General features: G+C 38.9%; 1 protein-coding gene across 1 annotated transcript in view; it reads right to left on the reverse strand.

Moving 5' to 3' along the window:
• Nucleotides 1–25,478, reverse strand: part of MDFIC (MyoD family inhibitor domain containing) — a 91,470-nt gene that overhangs the window by 34,374 nt on the left and 31,618 nt on the right. The window contains 1 exon segment of the mRNA XM_032401303.1: nt 421–696. Within this exon segment, the coding sequence (XP_032257194.1) occupies nt 421–696 (276 nt within the window).

Consider the following 25,478-nt stretch of genomic DNA (forward strand, 5'->3'; position numbering starts at 1 on the left):
TTTTCTCATTTTAGTGTTGCATATTTAAGAACTCATTTGCAAGACAAACATACAAGCAGGCAATCTTCTCTCTGAACCACAGAATAACATAATGAACCAGGGATAGAGAAAATACATGCATCCACCACCAGCATGTTGCATCCATATTTTTAAACATGGTATTAAAAACAGTAAGTATATCGGTTCTATTTAAAGTAATGACTCCTCACTCTAGAAAGCAATAATCTAAAGCAGGATGTCAGCTGCCGGCACTTCCTTTCCTAGCCTGTGTTTCCCTTTGGAGAGGTTGTATTTTACCAAAACTCCTGTCTGTCTCAAAGATAAGCAAGATTCTTCATTCATGTTTGCTTGATCAAGTAGTTATTGGTGACTATGATTTTACATCTGGTCAAATAAAATAAGCATATATCTCCAACTTACCTTCAGGTGAAGAGCCTGTCTTTTGGGAAAAGACAGCATTTACTTTACTCTTCTTACTGATATCGCTGTTTACAGACAAGCTGGACTGAATTTTTCTATGCATTTTGTGAGAAACAGGTGCTGAAAGTCTTCGATTATCTGCAGATACATGTTTGGCCCCGTGGTGAATTCCATTTCCATTGCTCAGACTTGTGTGGCCGTTCTTTATCTTGCTGGTTTCTTCCTCACTTGGTTCCTGTGAGCACGTTGGAAGCTGAGGCAAGCGCTGGGGTTGAGCTAAACAACAGGAAAAGTTGATCCAGTTAAAAAAAGAAATATTTGAAAATCATCAAAATATATTCAGGAACAGACTTTTTTATCCCCCCTGGGCTTTACCCATGGTTCTACAAAATGGAGAGAAAGAAAAAAGGAAAATATTAATAAACACGGACACAGAGAAAACATAGTTAGTAAAAAAGGGAAGTGGGACAGGGTCATCAAAAGTGACCTTATACAAGGCATATGAAAACAGTGGGAAAGACTGCTTTGTTTTTTAAGAAAATTTAAATTGGAAATCTGAAAAAGTTATTCCACACTCATTCAACAGCAAGTGTTTGTTTTTCTATGTACCAAGTCCCTCTTTTGGGTGCTAGAAACATGGTATTATCTCAATATCCCCAGATAACAGGATAAAATGTTTAATTATCTTTTGAGATAAAAGGAAAAAAAAAACAATGAATCCAAGTATCAAAACTGGACAATATAGAAATATAAAATATAGTTGTTTTCAATTTCATTTTAATTTTTTTAAACAGTTTTATCTATTTAAGTAATCTCTACACCTAATGTGGGGCTCCAACTCATGACCCTGAGATCAAGAGTCACCTGTTCTTCCGACTGAGCCAGTCAGGCACCCCTTCAATTTCCTTTTAAGTCCTGGAGAAAACTTTTTCCATATTTATTTTTTAATTTGACATAAAAAGAAGCCATTTATTGGGAATAAGTTGGTTGGGAATAGAAGAGAGCTTCCTTAATCTGATAAAACACATCTGCCAAAATTAAATGTCAGCACTTTAGAAACGCTCCCGTTTAGGTCAGGACCAAGAAAAAGTGGCCCAACTTCACCCCTCTTATTTGACATGACACTGGAAGTACTGGCAAAAGGAATATAACATGAAAAACAAATAATAGGTCTGAAAAAAAAATTTTTTTTGAGATGCATACCTAATTGGAATGTTCTAGGGGAAATTTATGAGACTACAAACCCTGAAACACTAAGAATTTAACAAGATATATACAAGATCAACCACATTAAAGTCAACAAACTTCCTCTATGCCAACAGTAACCAAACAGCAAATATACAAGAAAAAACGAACTCTTTACAAGATCAAAATAATAAAGAAAAATAAAGAAAAAAAAGCCCCCCAAAACCTCCCATAAGTATCTAAGAATTAAGCTAGAGAAAAAAATGGGCAGAGATTTTATGGCAAAAAAATCACAGAACAGTACTGAAGGACATAAAAGAAACCCTACTAAATGCAGAGTGAATATTAATCCTCCCCAATTTATTTACTTAGTGTAATTCCCATAAAATTTCCGACAGGCTTTTACACAGAACTTGAGAAACTGATCCAAAAATTTATAAGGAAAAGCAAACAAGAATCACTAAAGCAATTTTAAGGAAGTAAAAGAGGGTTGCAGCACTTGACTTACTAAATATATAGTCCTATCAAGAAACTCCAGGAACTAAAGCCATGTGTTGTGGGTCCAGGCACAAATAACCAGGGGAAAGATAGAGAGAGCTCCAAATATGTATGTGTTTGCACATCTAAGTGCATATATACCTTATAGAGATAAATTACAGATGCATTAAATGCCTACATGTGAAAAGCAAAACATTTCAGATTGAAAACAAATATAAGAGGGGCACCTGGTGGTGCAGTCGGTTAAGCATCTGTCTCTTGGTTTCAGCTCAGAGTCCTGAGATCAGCCCCCTGGGGCTCCGTGCTCATTGGGGAGTCTGCTTCTCCCTCTGTCCCTCCCCCTGCTCCTGCTCTCTTGCACGCATGCTCTCTCTCAAATAAATAAATAAAATCTTTTAAAAAAAAATGAGACTTAATACCATGATACTAAGGAGGGACAAATTAGATTCTTTGGAGAACAAATCACAAAAAAAAGCAGGATGACTACTCATCATTTGTGCTGTCTGGCATTTCTGAACACCCTCACAGAGTTTTGGTCAATTCCTCTATCCCATTCCTTGACTCCTCTGCAGCTAAGGGGCAGGTTTGTGACCTAAGTCCTACCAAGCACAAGGATGACTTACATAGAGCAGTGGCCAAAGCAAGACCACAGCCACACCAGGGAGGTAACTCTCAGCACAAACAGTACAGAAGACGTTTACTGGTCTTGGCAGTGGGATGCAGTGTCTGATATCCACTCCCTAGCAGACCATGGGCTGATGGCGCAGCAGTGGGGTTTTCAACAGAGAAGCCCCACTGAATGGATGGGCATGATCTTGGCTGTGTAACTCCTGGGAGGGTCCGTGTGCTAATGAGGGAGCAGAAGGCTAGCTGAGGACAAAGCACAAGCTGACACCCTGCAACATCCCTCCCCCACCCCACCCCAACTCCTGGGTGGGATATGTGTCACATTCCTCCAGGAAGCTCCCAACTGTCTTACTATTAATGCCTTACTAGAGGGAAAAAAAGCCTTGACAATGGCAAGGCCTCCAGTATCGTACGTCCTCTTCAGCGTATGAAGTTCTTTTGAAAACTTCCCTTTTCCCTTACCCCCAACTCCCAAGTATGTACCCAGCCACCCCTCACAACCCTGGTGCAGCAGCTCTTTCTGCCCATGGGTCCTGTCCCTGTGCATTAATAAAACCACCTTTTTGCACCAAAGACGTCTCAAGAATTCTTTCTGGGCCATTGGCTCTGTACCCCACCCCACCAAACCTCACCACTATTCCAAAACTACATCACTAATAAATTTTTTTTCCATTTAAATTAGCCAAAATGGATTCTAGTTTTTGCAGCTGAAGAGCCCCGACTCCTCCTTCCCCCAACTGTTATTTGTATACACTGGTTAAGTAATGAGATTATTAAAATCAACATTTCCATTGATTGAGTAGCCCCTAAGCAAAGCTATCATAGCACTTCAGCAAAACAACAGAAAAAACAAAAACCACTCATTGCCAAAATTTTACTATTTTATAATTTCCTGGAATTTCAAAATCAAAAACTGCTGTTCTAATTAGTCTTCTTTTCCATTTATGATTATGAACAGCTACAAAATGTAAATTAAATCTGAACACTAAGAACTCAATTTAGAAAAAGTATTGCATGCAAAGCTTAACAATTATACATGGTATTGACAATGTCTAAAAAGGGCCTGATTATTTGTGATCTGGGGATTAGCCAAAACGGTATATATTTTTGACAAAGAAGACAGTTTGCATTTGAGTAGGTCTTTAGCACACATTGTTTACTTCCATTCTTGTTCACATATCCTATGGCTCTTGAAGAAAAACATCTTAACATATCAAAACATTCTACTCATGATTGTGCATATTTCAAGAAAAAAGAATTCATTTCTTAACAAAAGCATGTTTTCCTACCAAATCTGTTACCATTAATATCTGATTTATTAAACTAACCTATGAACTCCGCGTACAGTTTTTCGGTTCTTCAGTGATAAAGGAGAATGATTATCTAAAAATTAAATATTGGGGAATACGACAAAGTAATGGTGTGAAAATATATCAAAAATATTTTGGTTTTGTCCTTAACTCTTGATGAAAAAAAAAAAAGGTTACTTCTCTGTTTAGCAGCTATATATGACCTTCTTGTAACAAAAATGGACAAGACATCTGCAAGAGGAGATCTATTATGGGTGTGCAATCATTTGATCTAGAGATTAATCTGCTGCTCCCATAGCTTCTTGTATCAACTAGAATGACATCCTAATGACTGCTATTGAACATAGATAGTTATGCATATGTATTTAAAGGGATGCCAAAGAAGACAGTTAAACCTAATTTGGTGTTCTTTTCAGAGCACTTACCAGTAATCTCGCCAAATAAATGGAATGTTTTGGGCCACTTTTTCCCTGAAAAGAATATTTCAAGCAATCTGAGAGCTTGGTTAAATTGAAATATCCAACTGACCAATGCTAAGGAGCTTCTCGTCAATCAAAAATGTCCTGTCATAGTCCATAATCCATATTAAATTTAAAATTACCATGTCATAAACATTCTCAATAAATAAAAATAAAGGTGGTAAAAGACAACTACGTCTTGCCACCAAATTCTCACACTGACAGATCTGACCTTTTTCTACTATCAAAATTGACTATTTGCAAATTAGTGGGTATGGCTGGAGTGGTAGTCAAACATATCCTTAATGATTTATCTACATTTCAATCTTCAAAATGATATCTATTTCTGTTGGCAGAAAAATGATAGTACATTCATTTTTGTTTCACTGTCACCTAATTATTTTTCCTACAGTTTGTATTATGGTCAGGTAACAACTGAGTATTACCTTTTTACGCCAGATTTTTAACATTAACACAATTTCTTAGTTTTATGATTTGGTCAGATACACGCAGTATGTAAGTCAAATTAAAACTAGATAAACCCTAGATAGATTAGCTATCTTAACATTTATTTTAACGTCACTGATAATTTTTCATGGGTGTGACTTGAATCTTATGGGAAAATTATAAGTAAAACCAAGTCGGAAACATGATTTTATTCTCAAATAAAGAACAAAAACATCTGACTGATTAAACCCCAACTACTTGGCTTTAAACAGATTTCTTTTCCTTACTGCATAAAAGTTGTGTATGGCTTTAAAAAAAAAAAGCACACTAATATGGGAACGACACAATGCTTCTTAAAACACAAGTGATGCCTAGGGACCCTCACTCTCCCTTTAATGATCCACTGCTCTCATTCAGCTGTCTTTCTTTTTTCAAATCTTTACATATGTGACAGCTCTCAAAAGTAGACCATAGACCATCTGGCATTTTCAGAGGTGTAACTTGTGCAAATTCAGCTCTATTGGGAGCGCACCGCTATCTTCTGCCTGCGTTATAAAGGGACAATAGAATGGAGAACTTATGAGTTGTTTTGAATTATTCATTTTTTTGCCTGTATATTCAAGAAATTTTACAAACTCTGCATTTTGTACTACATAATCACATGCGTTAAAGGTACAAAGAAACTTTTTGACACCTTTTTTCTACAGAAAGCTGGCATTTTGTTTGATATGTGAACATTCAGCATCTGTTATATCATTCTAAACAGGATGGGTGCTTCTACAAAAGACCCCATTTTAAACTTACTCTCTATGAGCAAAAAAAATTTATTCTTGATATTCAGTAACGAATGCAATACACATCAAAATTTCAAATACCAGTTATATGAACATTCAGCATCTCAAAACCTGGATAGCATTGGTCCCCCGCTTACCATATGTGTAAAGAATTTTTTTTTTTTTTTTTGGAAATCACTGCTCACACAATGCTGCATGATTGTAATTTTCATATCCGTGATGAATAGTTACAAATGTCTTAAGAAATACTGTGCTTTCTGGGTTCAAATGTTTTCAATCAGGAAGGAAACCAAGAGAATTAAATCTAGTGATTTTCAGTAAGAATAATAAATATGGAAGTAATGAGTCAATAGCATGAACTTCTTTTGATAATTAAAAAAAACAAAAAAACAAAAAACTGGGTGATACTGTAGCCAGTAATAACCACACTTGAACCTACAGCTGCTGGAGCGGCAATATAAAGCGACATTTTGTTATAGCCTATAATCTGTTAGCATGTGCAAGTCATCTCCAGTCCCTGGTCTCTTCCACAAATTTAATAAAATTTAATAAATTTACAAAAGAATTCTCCTACCATGTACCCAATCTAAATGGTGGTGGTACACATACAAAGAAAATTTAAATGCTTAGAATTTAAAATTGTAACAAAATTATCAAAATAGAATACTGCCGGGGGGTGACTTGGTATGAACCGAACTTACTCTTCCCAGAGATAGTTAACGAAGCTTTTACTGGGTGCGCAGTACTATGCTACCCTGTGGTCACCCTGAGACAGAGACAAACACGCACATGTGCACACATGCACACACACACACACACACACAAATGGTAGAGATTATATATAAATAAATAATGTTTTATTATACTTAGAACATGCACCTATAGGTAGAGATTATATATATGAAAAGCGCAGGGTTTTATTATAAATATGTATAACATGCATCCAGATACAATAGCTTTAAAAATCACTTCAAGATGCACTAATGTGATAAAACTATATTTATTTGTTCTAATGTAAATTTAGGCTAAAATCAAGTAAAATAAATGTGCTAATGGCCAACTCTGTTCCTCAGCTTGATGCAAGCCTTCCTGAGTGTACCCTAGAGAGACCCTGTACCCTAACACTTCCACAGTCTGGGAGCCCCTGGCGTTTCCTACCTGTTTCCTCAGTTCCCTTCCAAGGGCATATCCGAAAATTTTTATTTATCTCTTGAGCCTCTGAACTCTTTCATCACCTATTACATCTTCATTTTATTTAATGTATATATTAACATGGTGAAATCTATTTTGAAACTGTGACCTTTTGGTAACATTGATCACTTTAAGAATCCCAATCAAATTCTGTCTACCTACATGACTTGGAATGCACAGGATGGAGGAGACTGTCTTATGACGAAAGCATTTTTAACAGTAATTCATCCGTAATCAGTGGCAGGGGTTGCAAATACTTCTTCCTAAACAAAAGGATAAAACTTGAGAAGTTGTTTGGAGAATCAATCATTTTCTTCATCTGGTAAAGAACATTAAGAAAGTACTTAGACATATTTCAGCAGAGCCTGAAAGAGGGAGGACTGCTAGCTTCTCCCCAAATCCATGCTCCCCATTGTCCTGGCTCTTGGCTAACCATTTCTCCAGTGTTCCTGGCGGTTCAAGTTCAGCCATGTACCCATGTTCACTCTGAAAGAATGAGAGCAGAAATTATTTCTGCCACTTCCAGGCCTAGGCCTCAGCCTGGGGTGTGTCCTCTATACTTTCTTTCTCGCACTTGCCAGCAACCCAGCTTTGACCACAGCAGAGGGAAGTATCTTAAGCATGCTGGAGAAACCAAATAGAAGGAATCTGCAGGGGCAGCAGAGAGGAGGAGAGCCTCTCACTGACCTGGAATGCTCATCCTATACTCTTCCATAAGAAATAAACTTTTATTTAGCCCACAGAGTAACGCTGGGACTCACTGTTATAAAACACTAATAGCTTCTATCAAGTCCTATGAACAACGATGCACATTATAGATACTTATACGTGAACTGCCCCTAGCACTCGTGACCCAAAAGATAGCACATTTCACTAGAAAGAAAGCAACAATACATTGGTAGCAGTAGAAAGGCCACTGCCAAATCCACAGCCTGTGGTTACTCTTAGAAGACAGCAGATAAGCTTTACAATGCAGAAGCTGATGATTACTGAGGGATAATCGTGCATCATGCAGCTCTGTAGGAAAAGGACCCCAGTATTACTCTGCGGTTCGAAGACAATTTGTATCGTCACCACAGCTGGTAGGAAATCTAGTAGAGTGACCAACCATCTCGTCTGATCAGGACTAAGGGAGGTGCAGGGATGCAGAACTTTTAGTTTTAAAACGAGGACAGTCCCAGGTGAATCAGGACAAGTTGGTCACCTTTATATCGGGAGCAATTTGTGCACAATTGCTAGCATTTTCCTCCAAAAGACACCAGTATCAGCAGATGGAGGGAAGGGCATCGGCTTTGAGCAAGACCCACTAGGGTTTGAATTCTAGAGTCAGTATTTCCCGGTTCTGTGAGCTTTAGAAAGTTACTTCATCCCCCTGGGCATTAGGACCTTCACTGGTAAAATGAGAAACAGTGACAGATCCTCATGGGTATGGACAGGTTTAACACTTCCCAGTTTCATACCACTGTTTTTCTCTTTCCTTTCTCTTCCCTGCAAAATTTTCCTGTCATTTCTTTCTGATTACGATTTGGCTTTTATTTTTTATTCTGTTACTAGGGGTTTCTGTTCCTCCCTATAAATCAACACAAAACCTTTTTAGAAATAAACAGGTTGCAAAAAAAAGATCACAAACGTCACCTTTCATTTTTCAGAAAAATAACAACTTGATTGAAAAATATACTAAATATACTAAAATATAAGGATTATGAAGGAAAATAAGATTTGCACGTTTTTCTAAAAGGCCCCAAGCAGTAAACCAATGAACAACAAAAAATTTGTATTATATTCCCTCCAAGTGTAGCTTTTCTTGAATGCTTGTTTCTATTCCCAAATGAATGACAAATTCAGCCTGACTTTATGCCCGCTCGTGCACATCACAGTTTCTAGTTAACTTATATGGATAATAGGAGCCCACCACTCCTACATTTGAGAACAGAATATTTTTCAGTTTAAGTTAGCAGGCTTCCTTATGGATTATTATCTACAAGCTTTATTTATATATTAAAAGATGATATTGTCTTCTGATATAATCCCATCATGAAGATAGGATCTCCGTTTGCTATGGTATCCCCTTGTTCTCGGACTCAATAGGTATTTCCATCACTTGATTCAACTGATAAAGTGACCTCTGCTTATGATTATTTATAACTGTATAATACATATCTAAATAAATGCATATGCACTTATATTTTATAGAAAATAAATAAGCTAAGCAGTATTTTCGGATGACAGAAAACATATGAATAAAAACATAGCACAAAGTCACAATCTTCCAAAAATCTATTTTACATACTGAAATTTTACCTGTTTTCTTTTTCTTTTTTTTTAAAGTTATAAAAGGCATTTTTTTTGGTTTTTAAAAAACCAATTAGTGGGCGGGCAAGCAGAAGCCTGAAAAATCCTACTATTACTCTATTAAATTTTAACAAATAGGTTTCCTCAGGATTCTCAGAACAATAGCAAGTATCAGATAGCAACAACTAAAAGCACGCAGCACTCTTAGGTTTCAACTAAGATACACACCGACACACTTGGATAGATGCAGAACTGCTTTCTGACATAGGCCCTAGACCCATCTCTGCCTTGGGGTGCCTTTAGCTCTCCCCCCCGGGATAAGGGCCCTCCAGTCAAGCAAGGATACAAGTTAAAAAAAAAAAAATCTTGAAACCAAGAACTCTGATCAAATATAAAAACTGCATCAAGAGTAGGCTGTTACCATGTCCACAACAGACAAACTGTGGAAGGAGCCGAGACGCCCTTCAACGGATGAATGGATAAAGAAGATGGAGTTCATATATACAATGGAATATTACTCAGCCATCAGAAAGGATGAATACCCACCAACTGCATCGACATGGATGGAACTAGAGGGGATTATGCTAAGTGAAGTAAGTCAAGCAGAGAAAGACAAATATCATATGGTTTCACTCATATGTGGAACATAAGCAATAGCATGGAGGACCATAGGGGAAGGGAGGGAAAACGGAAGGGGGGTAAATCAGAGAGAGAGATGAACCATGAGAGACTATGGACCCCGGGAACCAAACTGAGGGTTTCAGAGGGGATGGGGGTGGGGGATGGTGTAATAGGGTAATGGGTATTAAGGAGGACACGTGTTGTGATGAATACTGGGTGTTATAGGCAACTAATGAATCATTGAACACTATATCAGAAACTAATGATGTACTACACAGTGGCTAACTGAACATAAAAAATAAAAAAAGAGTAGGTTGTTAAAATGTGCAATCACCTAAGTAAAGCCGAGAACGGGGGGAGGATGAGGATCAATACATTCTACCGTACAAAATCAGTAGTCACTATGAACTGGTGGCAAAGGGGTTAAAATAAGGTGCCATCAGTTCTTGGAACATGGAGTACGTGCGTACTGAGGCTGGAGCTTTGCGGTACGCTGCAGAAAACTACTCATATATTGGTATATTGGACTTCTTATGGCTTTCCGTAGCTGCTATAAGAAAACAACAAACCCATTCTAACTGGCCATGGTAAAAGCCAACTGGGGGGGAAAAAAAAGAGAGAGAGAGAGCTATTCTTCTCTGCAAGCAACACAGACAAAGCTAGCAACACACAAATAAACTTGCTAGTGTGTAAATCCAAAAAGGTGTTCCCCTCTGCATAGACCAGTTGTGCAAGCCTTCCTTGCCTGAGACACGCCTCGGTGATTAGAGCAAGGGCAGGGTTTCGGTCTCCACTTGCCTTTGTGCAATTCACAGGCATACAGCCCTAAGTAGCGGCCCCAGCAGCCAGAGAGCTGAGACCACTGAAGTTCAGACTGTCAGATATGGCAACTGAATTTCAGCAGCCAGATTACGTGTTCAGTCAAAATTCAGTGCTGATGAGGTAAACACGAAGTGCTGAACGATGGAAGAGGGAGGAGAGCGAGAACTGGGAAGCCTGAAACTGCAGACTCTGTCAGGTGCCTCCCACACTCACTGCCCATCAGTAAGCAGTTCCCAGAACTCGTTGACAAGGGATACAGTCTGGGGAAGGAGCAGCCGCTGGGGCCAAGGCTCACCACCCACAGAAGTAATGCTAGGGACAGCAAGCTACTACGTGGAGACAGAGGGAGTCCAGAGCTCGAAAACAGAAGTGGCAAGTCAAGGGCCCAGAGTCAAAGATCATTATGCAACACAACTTCTGATGCCAGTTACAAGAACATGAAGTCTTCCCCCACTACCTCCCAAGAAAGGGTACTGATAAGCAACGAACGAAGATGTTAAAGAAATTAAATTGCTAGTAAAATCTCTAGCCTAGCAAATAAAGGCTTATGACAGTTCCACCCTAAGGCAATCCCTGAATCTAAGTCCTTGTTAACAACAAGAAGAGAACTGCTAAGGCCCCTATGAGGGAATCCTCCCTGAAGCCCTTCTCAGTTACGGCCATGAAGGACACCCAACAAGAGAAATCTTAGCAGAGAATCCTGGCGTGAGCACATCCACTGCCCAGGCCAAGGTCAAGGGAGAAACTCAACAGATGCTTCCGTACTACGCCTAACCAGGGGTATATGGATATTCCCCAGACCAGTACCATGCTTGAGAGTTGACACTGCAGCTATCCTATGCTCCCTTCACCATCATACAGCCAGAGATGTTTTAAAACATAAGTTGCAAGATCATGAGGAGCTAACTCCAAATTTGACTGAGGTCACATTTCTGAACCATCTCAAAGGAGGAATGAACATCACCCAGAGGTCTGTAGAACAATGACATGACACCAGCTCTAGATGCATCATCTAAATGTGACTTTGATTTGTCTCTCATTAGGGAGAGGCGGGGTGCACATGTTTGTTCAAAGGATAATTGGATCTCATTAAGAATATTGTGAAATCATATGCACGGAAACAAAAAGTATCTGTGTGTACACACAAGTAAATGTGTGGGGGTCAAGCAAGAACTGGACCATGGCAGACACCTAACCTTGATCCATCCAACGTCACCCACTTTCTTCTGGTGTCACTATGGCTATTCATGAGAGCAGGACCTCAATTTACTAACAAGAACCCTTCAAAAAATAAAGTACTTTTAGTTGCGTATGTTTTGTACACAGAGCTTAACACCGGGCATTTACTGACTTGCCTTTGATTGTATAGCGAGTACCTTAAAGACAAAATTCCGTCTTCTTAGAGTTCCATCAACCTTATCAGGCACATACCTGCTGACAAAGAACCTCGTACAATGTTCAGCACCCAGTGGACACCCAGTGAAAATTAACTGATGATGATGAATTATACCAGCTTTTAAGCTGTCACTTGATCCCAGTATATAACAACCTTCCTGAATAAATCAAGCAACAGTTTGGTATTCAATACCATTATAAACTTCATCCTTCACCTTCATGAGTCTAGGGAATTGCTGTAAAAGCATAATATGAGGATGGTGGAGCTACAGCAAGGATTCAAGAAATTCTCTCGGCTATAACAAGGGAATTAAAGATTCAGTTACAGATATCATACAATGTGTAGGGAAATGTATCAAAAATACTAGTTAAGTGACCTTCTTGAAAACAGCATTAAAAAGTCAGTACCAAATTATAAATCTAAAAGTCCCCCCACCCTTTAATAAAAGTAAATCCAACCTGATGTAGTATCTCTTTGAGGTTAGAGCAGTGGAAATGCAAATGAAGTTCCAATTTGAAGAGAGGGAATCAGGTAGAGGAAACGATGCGCTGCTAACTGAACGTTTAAAAAGAAATTTATTTCTGGTAGCTTATACAAGGTAAATCAGAAAAAAAGTAAATTCCACTGTTATTCCCCTGAGCTTTAATATAGGTCATAACCCTCAAAGTTCACTGGTGAGTATTTGTTATTGGGATAGCTTTTCACTCTTCAATAAATTCCTCTAAGATATGGTCCGAGACGAGGAAACCTTTGTGTTTTAGTTCTAAGAACAGTTCCCATTATAGATGATGCTCTCTCCGACATAATTTAAAGATTTAGGACTCCAAGCAAAGTTCTCAGAAGTGACTCTAAGGCTGGGATGGTCCCAATGATCATATCCAACCCCTGCAGGAGATCCTGGAGACCTTCCTCCCTAAGGAAGTAGTGGGAAGTATATATGAATTTTAAATTCTTTCTTACATGTGAACAACAGATCACAGCTTAAACATAATGGAAAGGTTTAACATGTAAACAAATAGGGAAAAATAACATGATTTTCTCCTTCTCATCTTGTCTTCTCTGAAGATGAAATCTCACCCCCGCTTCCCACCCCCTTACAGGGCTACTTTAAATTTTTGGAGACTGATTTGGAGAATGTGAATTTTAGATTCTTGTCTTCATCAGTGTATCAAGATGATTTTAACATTTATGGGAATAAAATGTTACCCCAAACATAAGCCCCAAGAAATGGCTTCCATACAGAGGAACAAATTCATTAACCACATTTAAAGATTAACACAATTAAGTCCATTTATAAAAACATTTCTTCCTCTGATTTTGCCATTAAACCCCACTAAATACATCAAGGTACCTTTGGTGAAAAACTAACTTAAATATATTATAAAATATTTGTTATGTATATAGTATAGTGCCAGGCTCTATTCCAGGCATAAGAGAGATTACAAAATGTACAAACACCTTGCCCTCACAAAGCTTACAGATATTTATTATCTTGCATAACAAGAAATCCAAAGATAGGGTACCTCTACTATTATTAATTTCCTAGGTTCTATATTTTCACTGCCATCCTTGGCATGTCAACTTTCCCATCTGACTATTCTCCTCATAGTTACAAGACTCTCTGAAACACCTCCAGACATCACATTCAGAGATGATGACAGCCCTTGAAAAAAAGACGTGCTCTTTCTTACTGTCTCTTTAAGAATATATTTAAAAAAAAAAAAAATCCTTTCCTGCAGGAGATGTCCCTCAGGTTTCGTTGGTGGACACTGGGTCACCTGCTAAAACTAAAGCTCCCTTCTTCTCTCCCCACAAAACAACACTTGTTGAAAGGTCTGCCCTCTCTACCAAACTGTTTGCATGCTTCTCTGTAGAAAGAAACCTGCCATTCATTCATTTGTTCATATAGTCACTTAATAAGCATTTACTAAGTGCTACATTCAAGGGCCAAGCACTTCTGACAACCTGCTGCAGCACCCGGAACAGTGCTCACTTAGCAAAACGAATGAAGGAATGACAGAAACAGTAATGTTCATTCTACAGCTCCTAATTTCAATTATTTAAGTAAAACCTTAATAAGTACGTATTTCTTACCTAGAAATAAGGAAAACGTAAGCACAATAATTGCCTTTTCCCATACCTCCCTGATGTAACTTGATTTCTACTTAACCCAGACGCCAACCCTATAGCCCTGTAACAACTAGCCCACACACACTGTGTTATTTATAATGCCAGATATTAGTTGTATTTCAGATGAAATGGGAAAAATGAGAACGTCTAATTCACTTGTCACCATAGACCTCATATTAATTTCATTAACATTTAGAAGAACGTTGTTCTGCCTTCCAACAGTAGATAAAAACCCATAAATAATAACTGGAGCTGGAAAAACCACCACCAACAGATCTTAACACTTGAAGACCAAGAGTGGGTGGAAGTGCCCATTATATATAAAATTATGTTTTCTTTATGCGTTATGCTTTCTTTTACCAAATACTTAAATGGCATTTCAACAAAGACCTGAAGGGGAAGACGCCTTGCCAAGAGGAGTAATGGGGTTCCAGGCCAGCCTAACAACACGTGCGAAGTTCTGAAGCAGAACAGGGCTCGGAGCATTTGCTGACCCGATGTTAAGCCAGTGTGGCTAGATAATACTCCCACGGTCCTTTGGACCATATACTTATTGCCTAATTTAAATGATAAACATTAACAAATACATTAGAAAAATCAAAGAATGTGCTTCCATCAACAATTCCTGGCAATATTCTTGCAGATATTGTGCTTCTTTACCTTATAAGCCATTACTGTAATAAATTATTCACTTATAAGACCACTCTCAGTAAAACTGACCGGAAGCTGACTTACATACTTTACTGTGAATCAAGATACTCCCAATAAAAGACTTCTTAGGAAGTTACAAAAAGGGGCCATCAACTGTATATAAATATAAAGTACAACCACAATTTGGAATATTAGGAAACATTTATAAAAATCTTATCCTTTAATTACTTTCCAAGAAAGAAACACATACATCCATTTCTCTGAAATGTACAAATCTATTTATATTGAAATTGTTCTGGGGCTAGAGAGACTAGCAGGAATTATTTGATGTTCTTTAATAGTAAAATGAATGGTTGTGAGAGAATCTTGCTACTATTCTTAGGAATCTGCTCAGAATTTAGATAAGAGACTATCACTGTGATTTATACTTATCTTCCTATTTTATTCCAATTTCCCAAATCCGATTCCTTTACTTAAAATACAATTCTCTAGCAGTAGCTCTCAACCTTTTTCCAACTCCATAGGGCTTATTTGAGTAACACACATTCTTTAGTAATATCTTGTGTGAGTTCAAAAAACAAACTCCTCCAGTGATTCTCCTATCTCCTGGCTTGCATGCAGCACTGGAGAATCCGAATTCTAATACAGGAGCCAGAGATAGGTAGAATGCTGACCAAGAGCAAATTTTTATCATGAAGGCAAACTCTTAGGAGAGAACAAAATGGGCAACTGGACAGTCAGTGGAATAAGTTTATCTACTTGGGGTCTTAAAAATTCCTATGAATTTCTAACAATTATTTTCTATTAATAATGCCTTTCAAAGACAAATACCATATAATTTCACTCATATGTGGAGTTTAAGAAACAAAACAAATGAGCAAAGAGGAAAAAAAAAGAGAGGGGAAGGCAAACCAAGAAATAGACACTTAACTACAGAGAACAAACTGATGGTTATCAGAAGGGGAGGGGGGTTGGGGGAGATGGGGGAAATAGGTGATGGGGATGAAGAAGGGCCCTTGTGATGAGCGCCAAGTGATGTATGGAAGCGCTGAATGACTATATTGCACAACTGAAACCATTATTACCATGTACGTAAATGAACTGGAATTTAAATACAATTTTTTTAAAAAAGAAAAAATATATAGCCTTTCAAATCCCACATTATAGTTTACAGATTACAAGTGGTAACTATATATTCTCATTGATAATCAAAGCCCATTGTCAACAATTTTAGCCCTGCTTCTGCCACTAACTACTTGGTCACTTTGGATGAATTGTTTACCCCTTTTCATGCTTCAATTTGCCAGCTGAAACAAAACAAAACAAAAAACACACAGAGATTGAACACACTGATCTCTAAGGGACGTTCCCTAACTTTAATATTATAAGAATATATAGGCCCATGATTCATTTTCAACATGTAGAAAAACAATGTAAACACGGCATATGATATATAGAAAACAAACTGGGAAATACGAATGCAAGCACCCACACTGTTAAGGACTTAACATTCAAAATCTAAGTCATCTAGAGAATATCCATTAATATAATTATTCAAATGTCATCTTTTTTTAGAGAAAGAAGTATGAGAGAGTAGAAGGTATGACAGCATTCAGTGGGAACAGAACCATTCAGTGGGAGCAAGGCTAACCAGAGGGAGTGACAGTTGGGACTGAGTGTTTTGCTGTCCACCTTCAGCCAACAATTACTAACCTAACAAGGTTGGCTTAGCCGGGCGTCAGGAGCTCGGGGCTGCTACTAGCGACAACGGTAACCAGCAGGGGGTAAAATTAAATCCCTTCCATTTTTTTGGTCCAACTTAGAAAACTAGTGACCAAAAGAGAGTATGAAAATCAGTATTTTCTCTATATGGTGATAACTGGTTTATGACCATCAATCTTAAGGGGAAAGGAGGCTGAGATTGTATCTGCGACTCATCATTCAAGCAGCTGATTTGCACTTAGCACCCCGTGGTCAGTCTGTCCCTCACTCCTGTGCTCTGTTGTGCCAGGCACTCAGGGTCTGGAGTCTCCCTGGTTTAAATTCTCCAGAGCATCCCTCTCTTGAGTCTTGTGAAGGTCAGAGCGGGAATAATATGGTTACTTCGACTCAAGGGGTGGAAAAGACCGAATGGTCTTAGTCATCTGTAAGCAGACTTCTAACCGGCACGCTTCTGCACTCCCAATTTCATCCCCGATTCCAAGAGCCTTCGTGCCTCCGATCATGAACCTTTTGAGGGGTAGTGCTGTATTGGGTCATGCTAACACTCAGGTTTTGGCTAGTCTGTGCTACGAAGCCAGTTCTTATTTCTCCATCGACTTTCTGTCTTTCAGAAAATGTTTAACATCTCTGGTCTGTCGTTTCCTTGTCTGTTCTTGCTTTCCTTAAATTTATGTCTTTGTAAAATTATCATTAATTTACTATTAATTTCAGTGGGATTTCCAAAGAGAATGGAATATATATGTTCAATCTGTCATGTTGAACCAAACATGATTTTTAAAAACCATCACAAAAAAAATATCTCAAGAAAATGTGGCAAAATGTTAACACCTGTTAAGTCTGAGCTTGGCTGGGGTGTTTTCAATATTCTTTTTTAACTCTCATTTTTAAAGCAGCTAATTTAATGCTAAGAAAAATCAGAATCCTATTGATTAAGCACCTAAGCCCACAAACCAGTGAATTGCTACTGATTGGTACTTAGGTAGAAGCATTGTTTTATCCTGAAAACACGAACACAGTGGGATATTACCAGGTATCGAGGGCAAAACAGTATCTCCTTTTTCTAAAAAAAATAATCTTTTGTTTTGACTGAGATATTTCACTACATTTAAAACTGAAAATGCATTTTAAAATAAAGAGAGGCGTCTTCAGTGCAGTGGCTCACGTCCTTACATTTTTGTAGGCAACTCTGGCGATGTGTTTTAGGTTGTATTTTTTTTAGAATCATAAAAAGAGGCCATGCTGTGTGTACCTGACTCTCCCCTGCTAACTCCTGGATAGCCAAGGATAGAATCCAGAGACTCACACTCTACTTTCTTTCCTGGTTCTTTGCTTAGTATCTCTGGATCTGCCCGAAAATGGGATTAAGGAAGAGGCTCCATTCTTCACAAAGCAGAACTCAAAATGGTCCAGCACTTCTTCCTCTAACCCAGGTACTAGTGATTCTTATCATAATGTAGAACAAATTCCACGTAGAAACTTAAGAGTTAACAAAGTATTTCCACTTGGGTTTTCACGGTTGCCTCCTCACTGACCTCATGAGGTACCGAGGGAAGACAGTACCTCCCCTCCATCTATATTCTGAAGATGCGAAACATGAAGTGACTTGGCCCAACACTGCAAAGCTAATGAGCTTTAGGCAGAATTAGAATCTGAATCCACATCCTACCTTCTCTACCGACACACAGCCTCCACATCCTACCTTCTCTATCGACACACAGCCTCTCTCTAAGCACCGGTGTTGCACATCCTACCTTCTCTACCGACTCCACATCCTACCTTCTCTACCGACACACAGCCTCTCTCTAAGCACCGGTGTTGCACACTGGCCTGGCCCCTTTACAACGTCTGCCCAGGAGCCTCCCTCCTGTCAAACACAGAGCTAGCCGACAAGTCAAGCTTTGGGCCATTATTTCATTTTCACTTCTGCTCCAAATACGTTGTCTATTTGGAATATGGAAGTCAATCTAATTGGCCTGCCACATGTGTACCTTCCCCTACTTGAAAAAAGCACCATGTTATGTTTTTATCTGTCGTCGATGACACCTCCAGTTCTTCCCAGGTCTTCATACATAATCATTAACAGCACGAGAGATTCTAGCACTGAGTTTGCAAGGCGGGCTAGAGTGGATTGCATCAGGCCTGACTGACTGGCAACTCTCTAGCTGAAGCAGCCTGCATGCAGACTTATAGAAAAAAAATTATCTGAATCATGAAACTTCTTTATGACATTTTCCAAGGGGCTGAGTTCTAATATTGTGTGCCAAAAACAAACAACAGAACAAAAAAAATAGGGATCGGTTAAAGGTGGAGATAGACATCATAATGAGTCTCTCTCCCAAATAGACCATCCACAAATATTTTCCCATTTGTATTAACATGCAAAGAAGTGAAAACAACACTGTACCTGCAATTAAAAGAGAAACAACTGAAACCATCCCAAAATGATTTAACGTCATCCTTACCTCCCAGAAATGCTATTCTAGGACTATAAACCAGCCATCTTTTCAATTCATTGTAATTTAGTGTTTCATACACTAAAATGGACACTAAAATCTGTCATTATTACTGACCAAGCTATAATCGCACCTACTCGGCCTGCCAGACCTGTAGATTCTGACTCTGTGAGCTTAGTTATCCCATTTTGTTTTTTTTCGGTCGAAGAAGTAGTGGTTGGGCTTTTGTTTGTTTGTTTTTAGTAAGAAAAAAAAAAAGAAAAAATTAAATGCAGAAAATGAACCCTCCCACACATTTGTGCTTTTTGCACATTAAGTATGCACTTGGTGAACTGTTATATTTAAATATTTTTACTTTAATGCCGTAGATGTCATCAGAAAAACAAACCAAATTAAAGACTTCTCCCCAGTGAGTGTTCTAACAAACCCCTCATTTTCTTTAGGCTTAATGGAGACAAGGAATTGCTCATGAATGTGATGTTTATCAAAAGAAGCAAACCTGAGAAAGGTGATGAGCAAGGGGATGAATCCTTGGCTAGGTAATGGGCCCCACTTCTCAGGAAGAATACTTCTGAACATATTTAAGACAATGAGAATAACTGTACTGAAATCAGAGTACAAACTTCAAAGAGTTGTGCAAAAGGTAGTATTTTGTTTGTGTGTCTCCAACCCTCAGGAGCAGAGGGTAAACCGTGCTTGCAGAGGGCCTTATACTACGTATCCCATATCCCGTATATACAGTGTATGTTGACACCTCATTAATTAGTTTCCATGGTAAAACTGAAACCTTTGAAGGAACTCCCTCAAGGTGAGAATGAGGAGACACGACAGCCCAGGAACAGTTTTGTTTGGAGTATTTTTCCTTGTAGCAAAACAGCTCCTTCCATGGAGTCCCATTTCTTCACTTTTACTTAATAAAAAACAATTTTTTCCAAACTCCCTCCCTCCCTTCTTGCCTCAGAATGTATTTATCCCACAATTCCAAGTCTTCTCACTCTGTGAGAGCTGAATTTTCTGGGGTAGGCCCATTATTCAGAGTTTTGTAAAAGGGTAACTCTTAGTAACGAAATGACCAAGCTCTTTTAAATGCTAAACTATTGTGATACTGATTATTCTTATACAAGCAAATGATTATGACTGGTTTACCGGCGACAAACAATGGTGCCAAGGTTGCACGGAACTAATGTGTTCCCAGCAGGCCTATAAATATTTGCTATTATTCTTCTTTTAGTAACTAGTTCCAAATGAGCAAACTATGAACTTTTATACAGTAAGAATGGTGTAAAACTGCCCCTAATAAATCTTCTCTGTCTTATGCTATATTTCCATACCATTGAAAGAAATAGCTGATATTGCACAAAGTTTTGAAATACACTGTTCTCCAAAGTATGTGCTTCATCAGCAATTTATTTTAACATCCACATCTCCCTCTCTAAAGGAACTGAAACTAATTATGTATTGTCCCAAATGCCCAGATACCACTGATATCATATGAATTCATATATTATTCAAAAAGCTGATCTTTTTTTTACTTATTAATATGACTCTTAGGTAAACTGTATCTCTATTATAAGGGACTTTGCTTTACTCCGAGAACAAACTCTTAGCTATAGTAGTTAAGGAGATATCCTTTCCACTGTATCTACAAACACTTGATTGGAATGCTGCTTATTGCAGAGATTTTTAACTGAAAGAGATAGCTTATTCCCATTCGGGACAGAGTGTCAAGAGAAGATGAAAGCAGGCATTTGTAATTCCTCAGAAAAACAGGCAAAAGGGTTTTCAACCTTAAGAAATCCAACTCTTACATAACATAAACCTTGATCTTGGGTTAATACATTAAGATTCTAAAGATAATCAAATAATCCCTTATGGCAGCATCAAGTTTTCGATCTTAAAGTCCTTTCAATGCGCTATTCAACTCCATCATGCCACTTCACGAGGCCACAAGTGCAAATTATAATAGTTCTTTTCCAATATCATAAAACTTAAAGTGCTGCATAGTGAAACTAAAAGCACGAAACATTTTCTGAACAATGTAAACATCTCTCCAAAAAAACAACTTCCCAGAAGGACTACGGGCTAAAACAAGAGGCCAGTACCTGGGTTCTCCCAACCAGGCCACCAAAGCTATCAGTCCCTACGGGTCATCAATCAATCAAAACTGTAAGAAACCACTATCCAAAAAAAAAAAGAAAAAAAATCTTTAAATATTCAAATAAAAAACTGTTCAATTTACTTTACAAGCTCTTTTTGTTCTAGGGCAATATATTCAATTGAAAATCTTATCAGCTCTAAGTCTGAGCCATACCTCAAAATTAACTGTGAAGCTCTCAGAAATTAAAGTTGTCCAGGCCCTACTTACATCTGATTCTAGGTTCACTGGTGTGGAGTGGGGCCTGGATATCAGTATGTTTTTAAGCTAAAGTAAAGAGTTGAGAACCATTGCTTTGAACAAGGGGATAGGACTATAGCATCATATTCCTGCCCCTGTAGCTCCAGCTTCAGTTACTGTGATTTCTTCTTGGTGCAGAAGGAAAATGAGTATCCTCACACCGCAAAGAAGAAGAGCAGATGTCAAGACTCTCTGCCTATCTCTTGGAATGAGAATAAGTAAGTTCTCACGGAGGCAATGAGGAAACAGTTCGCAAAAACTAAAGAAGTCTTTTTTCTAAGATGTCAAGTATATAGTAAGCCCAGCAATTGTCTTGAATTTATCACAACAAAGATAAAATTCCAAAGGAACACAGTACTTTCAAATTTTCCTAACTCTTTTATGATCCAACACAAAGGCAGGATATAGTCACATCGTTAATAGTGACAGAATGGCAATCATTTGGGAAAACTATCACCTCCCTGTGATGTGAATGTAATCTCTAGGGCACCATGAACACCACAAAGTCCCAACCCTTCCCCTACTCCATCCCCCATCTGAGAATCAAGGCTAGATAATCAGGAGATGAGCTGTGTGGCCCTAGGTACACTGCTTGACTGTTCTGAGCCCAGTCTCATTGAGAGGCAATAATACTTATTATTCCACCTGCCTGATAAAGTTGCCAATAGGCCAAGTGAGATCATCAATATGAAAAATTTCATTAACTGTAAAAAGCTCTAAGTAATAACATTGTTAATATTACTAATAAAAAGCATTCCTTTGATATGCATGAACTGTAGACTGAGAAAATTAGCTCCTTAAGAGAGGCAAAGATAGTCAATCCACATTTTAAGACAAATTACTATAGCTTAACCAATTCAAAGCTGTCAGTCTCCTACAGAGAAGCTAAATGTAGTCAAAAGGTACAGATTTTCATTTATTCAACAATTAACATGACAGTAGTGGGAACAAACTCTGTGCATGGCCCTGGGCTATATGCTGGGAGGGCTACAAAGCTGAAGGAGCCGCCAATTCTGCCTTTAAGGAGCCTTCAGTTCAGTGACAAGGAAGGGGGCCATCCACACGGCAGGACAATTTCAAAATTAACAAGTCCTTTAGGAGAGATGAAGACAAACCCACTCTGTAAGCCAAGACGAGGGAGAAATCACAGCAGGCCTTGCTCATGCAGCTGGAGATGTGGGGTAACCTGAGTGAGGCATGGGAGAAGGAAAGGACTGGATGCGTACAGGGAAGAACAAGGAATCTATTTTGGCTACACCAAAACTACGTAAAAGGAAGGCATGGAGGAAAAAGCCGAATTTCTTTTATTCCCATAGGCATCCAAAATAGCTTCGGGAAAGTCCACTGTGGTCCTGCACAGGTGCTAGTTGTTGGGGGTGCAACCTAAAGCCAGCAGATCGTAGCCATGTCATAGCAGAACCAAGTTACAAATTGTGACAACAACTGAAAGGACAGGTGCTTGGAGAAACAGGGAAGAGACAGAGAAGGCTCTCTTCAGAAGTGACAATTAAGTCTGGAGCGCAAGGAGGTGGGGGGCAGGGGGAGGGACACGATGACAACCCAGGGTGCAAAAGCTCAGAGACACAAAGGAACTCGGGGCATCTGGAGGACAGAAAGAAAACCAGTATAACTTGGGAGGCAGAGGGAGGGATTTCCAGCAGAAAACCTGTCCTGACAAACACTACAGAAAGAAAAGAGGACTGAGAGGAGGCCACTGGGTGAATGGACCTATCAGTATTAAGAGATGGTTTCAGCCGCATTTAACCTCTAGGACATATATCAAGGTAGACTAAGGATCAGCCGGGTAGACCAGAACTGGGTTTGAATACCAGGAGCTGGTGCTAAAATATAACCTAAAATGTCTCAGTGACAGAAACAGATATATTAGAATATAATCTGAGTCTTTAGAAAAGTGTCACAAAATCAAAAGGCAAGACTGGACCAAAAGCAAAAATCAATTAGAAATTGAAGTACAGCTGAGGAGCAGAGAGGTCTCAATTGAGATCGAAGAACATGTAGTCAAACTAAAGCTAATCCTACTGCATATAACATCTTTTATCTAGGAGTCCCCAGCCCCTGGAATCTGAGCAGATAAGACTGACCCTGTTGTCCGTTACCTTGTCATGGCCAAGAGTACACCAGGTCATAGAATTGAGGGGGATAATGAAAGATCATTTGGATCTTTCCAGAAAAAAAACAAAAACAAAAAGGAACATGAAGTTAAGGAGATGAGATTCTATGGGGGAAAAGAACATAGTTAAGAGATGAGGCATAATTAAGGTAAAGAACGGACAGAAATGAGAAAGTGAATTTCTGATGTCAAGGTCTTCGAAAAGAGACCTTGGCGGAAACAAGGTCCAAGGTGTGTCTAGGTTTGTAAGGTGGCCCCAGTGAAACAGATAGAAGGTCCTTTTGAGTTAAAGAAGTCAAGCACCGGTGTGATTTCAAAGAAATTAAAAGCAGCTCTATAGTTCAAGGAAATTAAAAGCAGCCTTGACTTGGAGGACAAACCAGACCCCAGTTAGGGACGGAAGAGGTCACACCGGCAGGTGGAGAAGGATGTATGAGCAGCCAGCACCATCACACTCAACACCGCTCCACGCGGTGACTCATGGGAGACTCTGTTATGTGACTCGGAGTGTCGGCGACCACCAACACCTCTCACACCAACATTCCAGGCACTGGATAGGCAGTGAGGCTCAGATTTAATGTTTACATAAACTGAGATTTTTTTTACCCTGACGTCAATCAGTCCAAACAAATTTGGACTTTATAGCATTAGTATTATTCAATCTCCTATAAAAAAGATCTTCTGATATATATTTAAAATATGTTCTAAATGTTATACACATGTATTTCACTGCGGTATAATCTTGAAGAAATTAAAAAGGCAAATTATACATATCTACCTGGAAAATACTGAAGGGCATGTGCTCTGTTTCTTTTAACAATGTAAAGCCAGACCAAAAATCAACCGCCTGAAATTGGCTAAAATGAAAAATATTAAAAACCTAAATAGGTAAGAACATGGGTTTAATTTTACATTTCCAGTAGTAAATATTCATATTCAGAGCTATCTGATAAGACTTTTAAAAATTTACTGGAGGGGCGCCTGGGTGGCTCAGTAGATTGAGTGGACAACTCAGTAGATTGAGTGGACAACTCCTGATTTTGTCTCAGGTCATGATCTCAGAAAAGTGAGATTGAGCTCCCTCTCCCCTCACCTTCCGGTAGGGCTCTGTGCTCAGCGGCGAGTTAGCTTGAGATTCTCTCTATCCCACTCCTTCTGACTCTACCCCTGCTCGCATGCTCTCTAATAAATAAATAAATCTCTTTAAAAAATTTTACTGGATATGGGAGAAGTGCAGTAAGAAGAACCTAACTCATGAGGAAGAGTAGGAAAATGCTAATTGCACACGATCACACCATTCTTTGGATGTGTGTTCTCAATGCTGCTGCCTACATTTCACTCACCTTTGTGATTATGACAGCACCTTTCCAATGCTGAACAAACATGGAGAAGATACCCTGCAAAGATGGGCCTCTATGTTGATGATACAGCATTATCTTTTTCATTAAGACAAGGAATGATGGGCAACATACAAAGATGACATGTATGGTCTTATTAAATCACACTGGCATGGGGGGCCTGGGTGGCTCAGTCATTAAGCATCTGCCTTCGGCTCAGGTCATGATCCCAGAGTCCTGGGATCGAGCCCTGCATCAGGCTCCCTGCTCCACAGGAAGCCTGCTTCTCCCTCTCCCACTCCCCCTGCTTGTATTCCCTCTCTCTCTGTGTCTCTCTCTGTCAAATAAATAAATAATTTTTAAAAATTTAAAAAAAAAATCACACTGGCATGGGGGCACATGGATGGTTCAGTCGGTTAAGCCTCTAACTCTTGGTTTCAGCCAAGGTCATGACCCCAGAGTTGTGAGATCGAGCCCCACGTCAGCTCTGCCCTCAATGCAGTCCACTTTAGATTCTTTCCCCCTCCTCTCCTTCCTCCCTGCCCCCCCCGCTCCTCCCCCTGCTTATGCTCGCTCTCTAAAAATAAATAAAATCTTA

Source organism: Phoca vitulina, unplaced genomic scaffold, assembly GCF_004348235.1.
Source record: "Phoca vitulina isolate PV1807 unplaced genomic scaffold, GSC_HSeal_1.0 scaffold4, whole genome shotgun sequence".
Classification (NCBI taxonomy): Eukaryota; Metazoa; Chordata; class Mammalia; order Carnivora; family Phocidae; genus Phoca; species Phoca vitulina.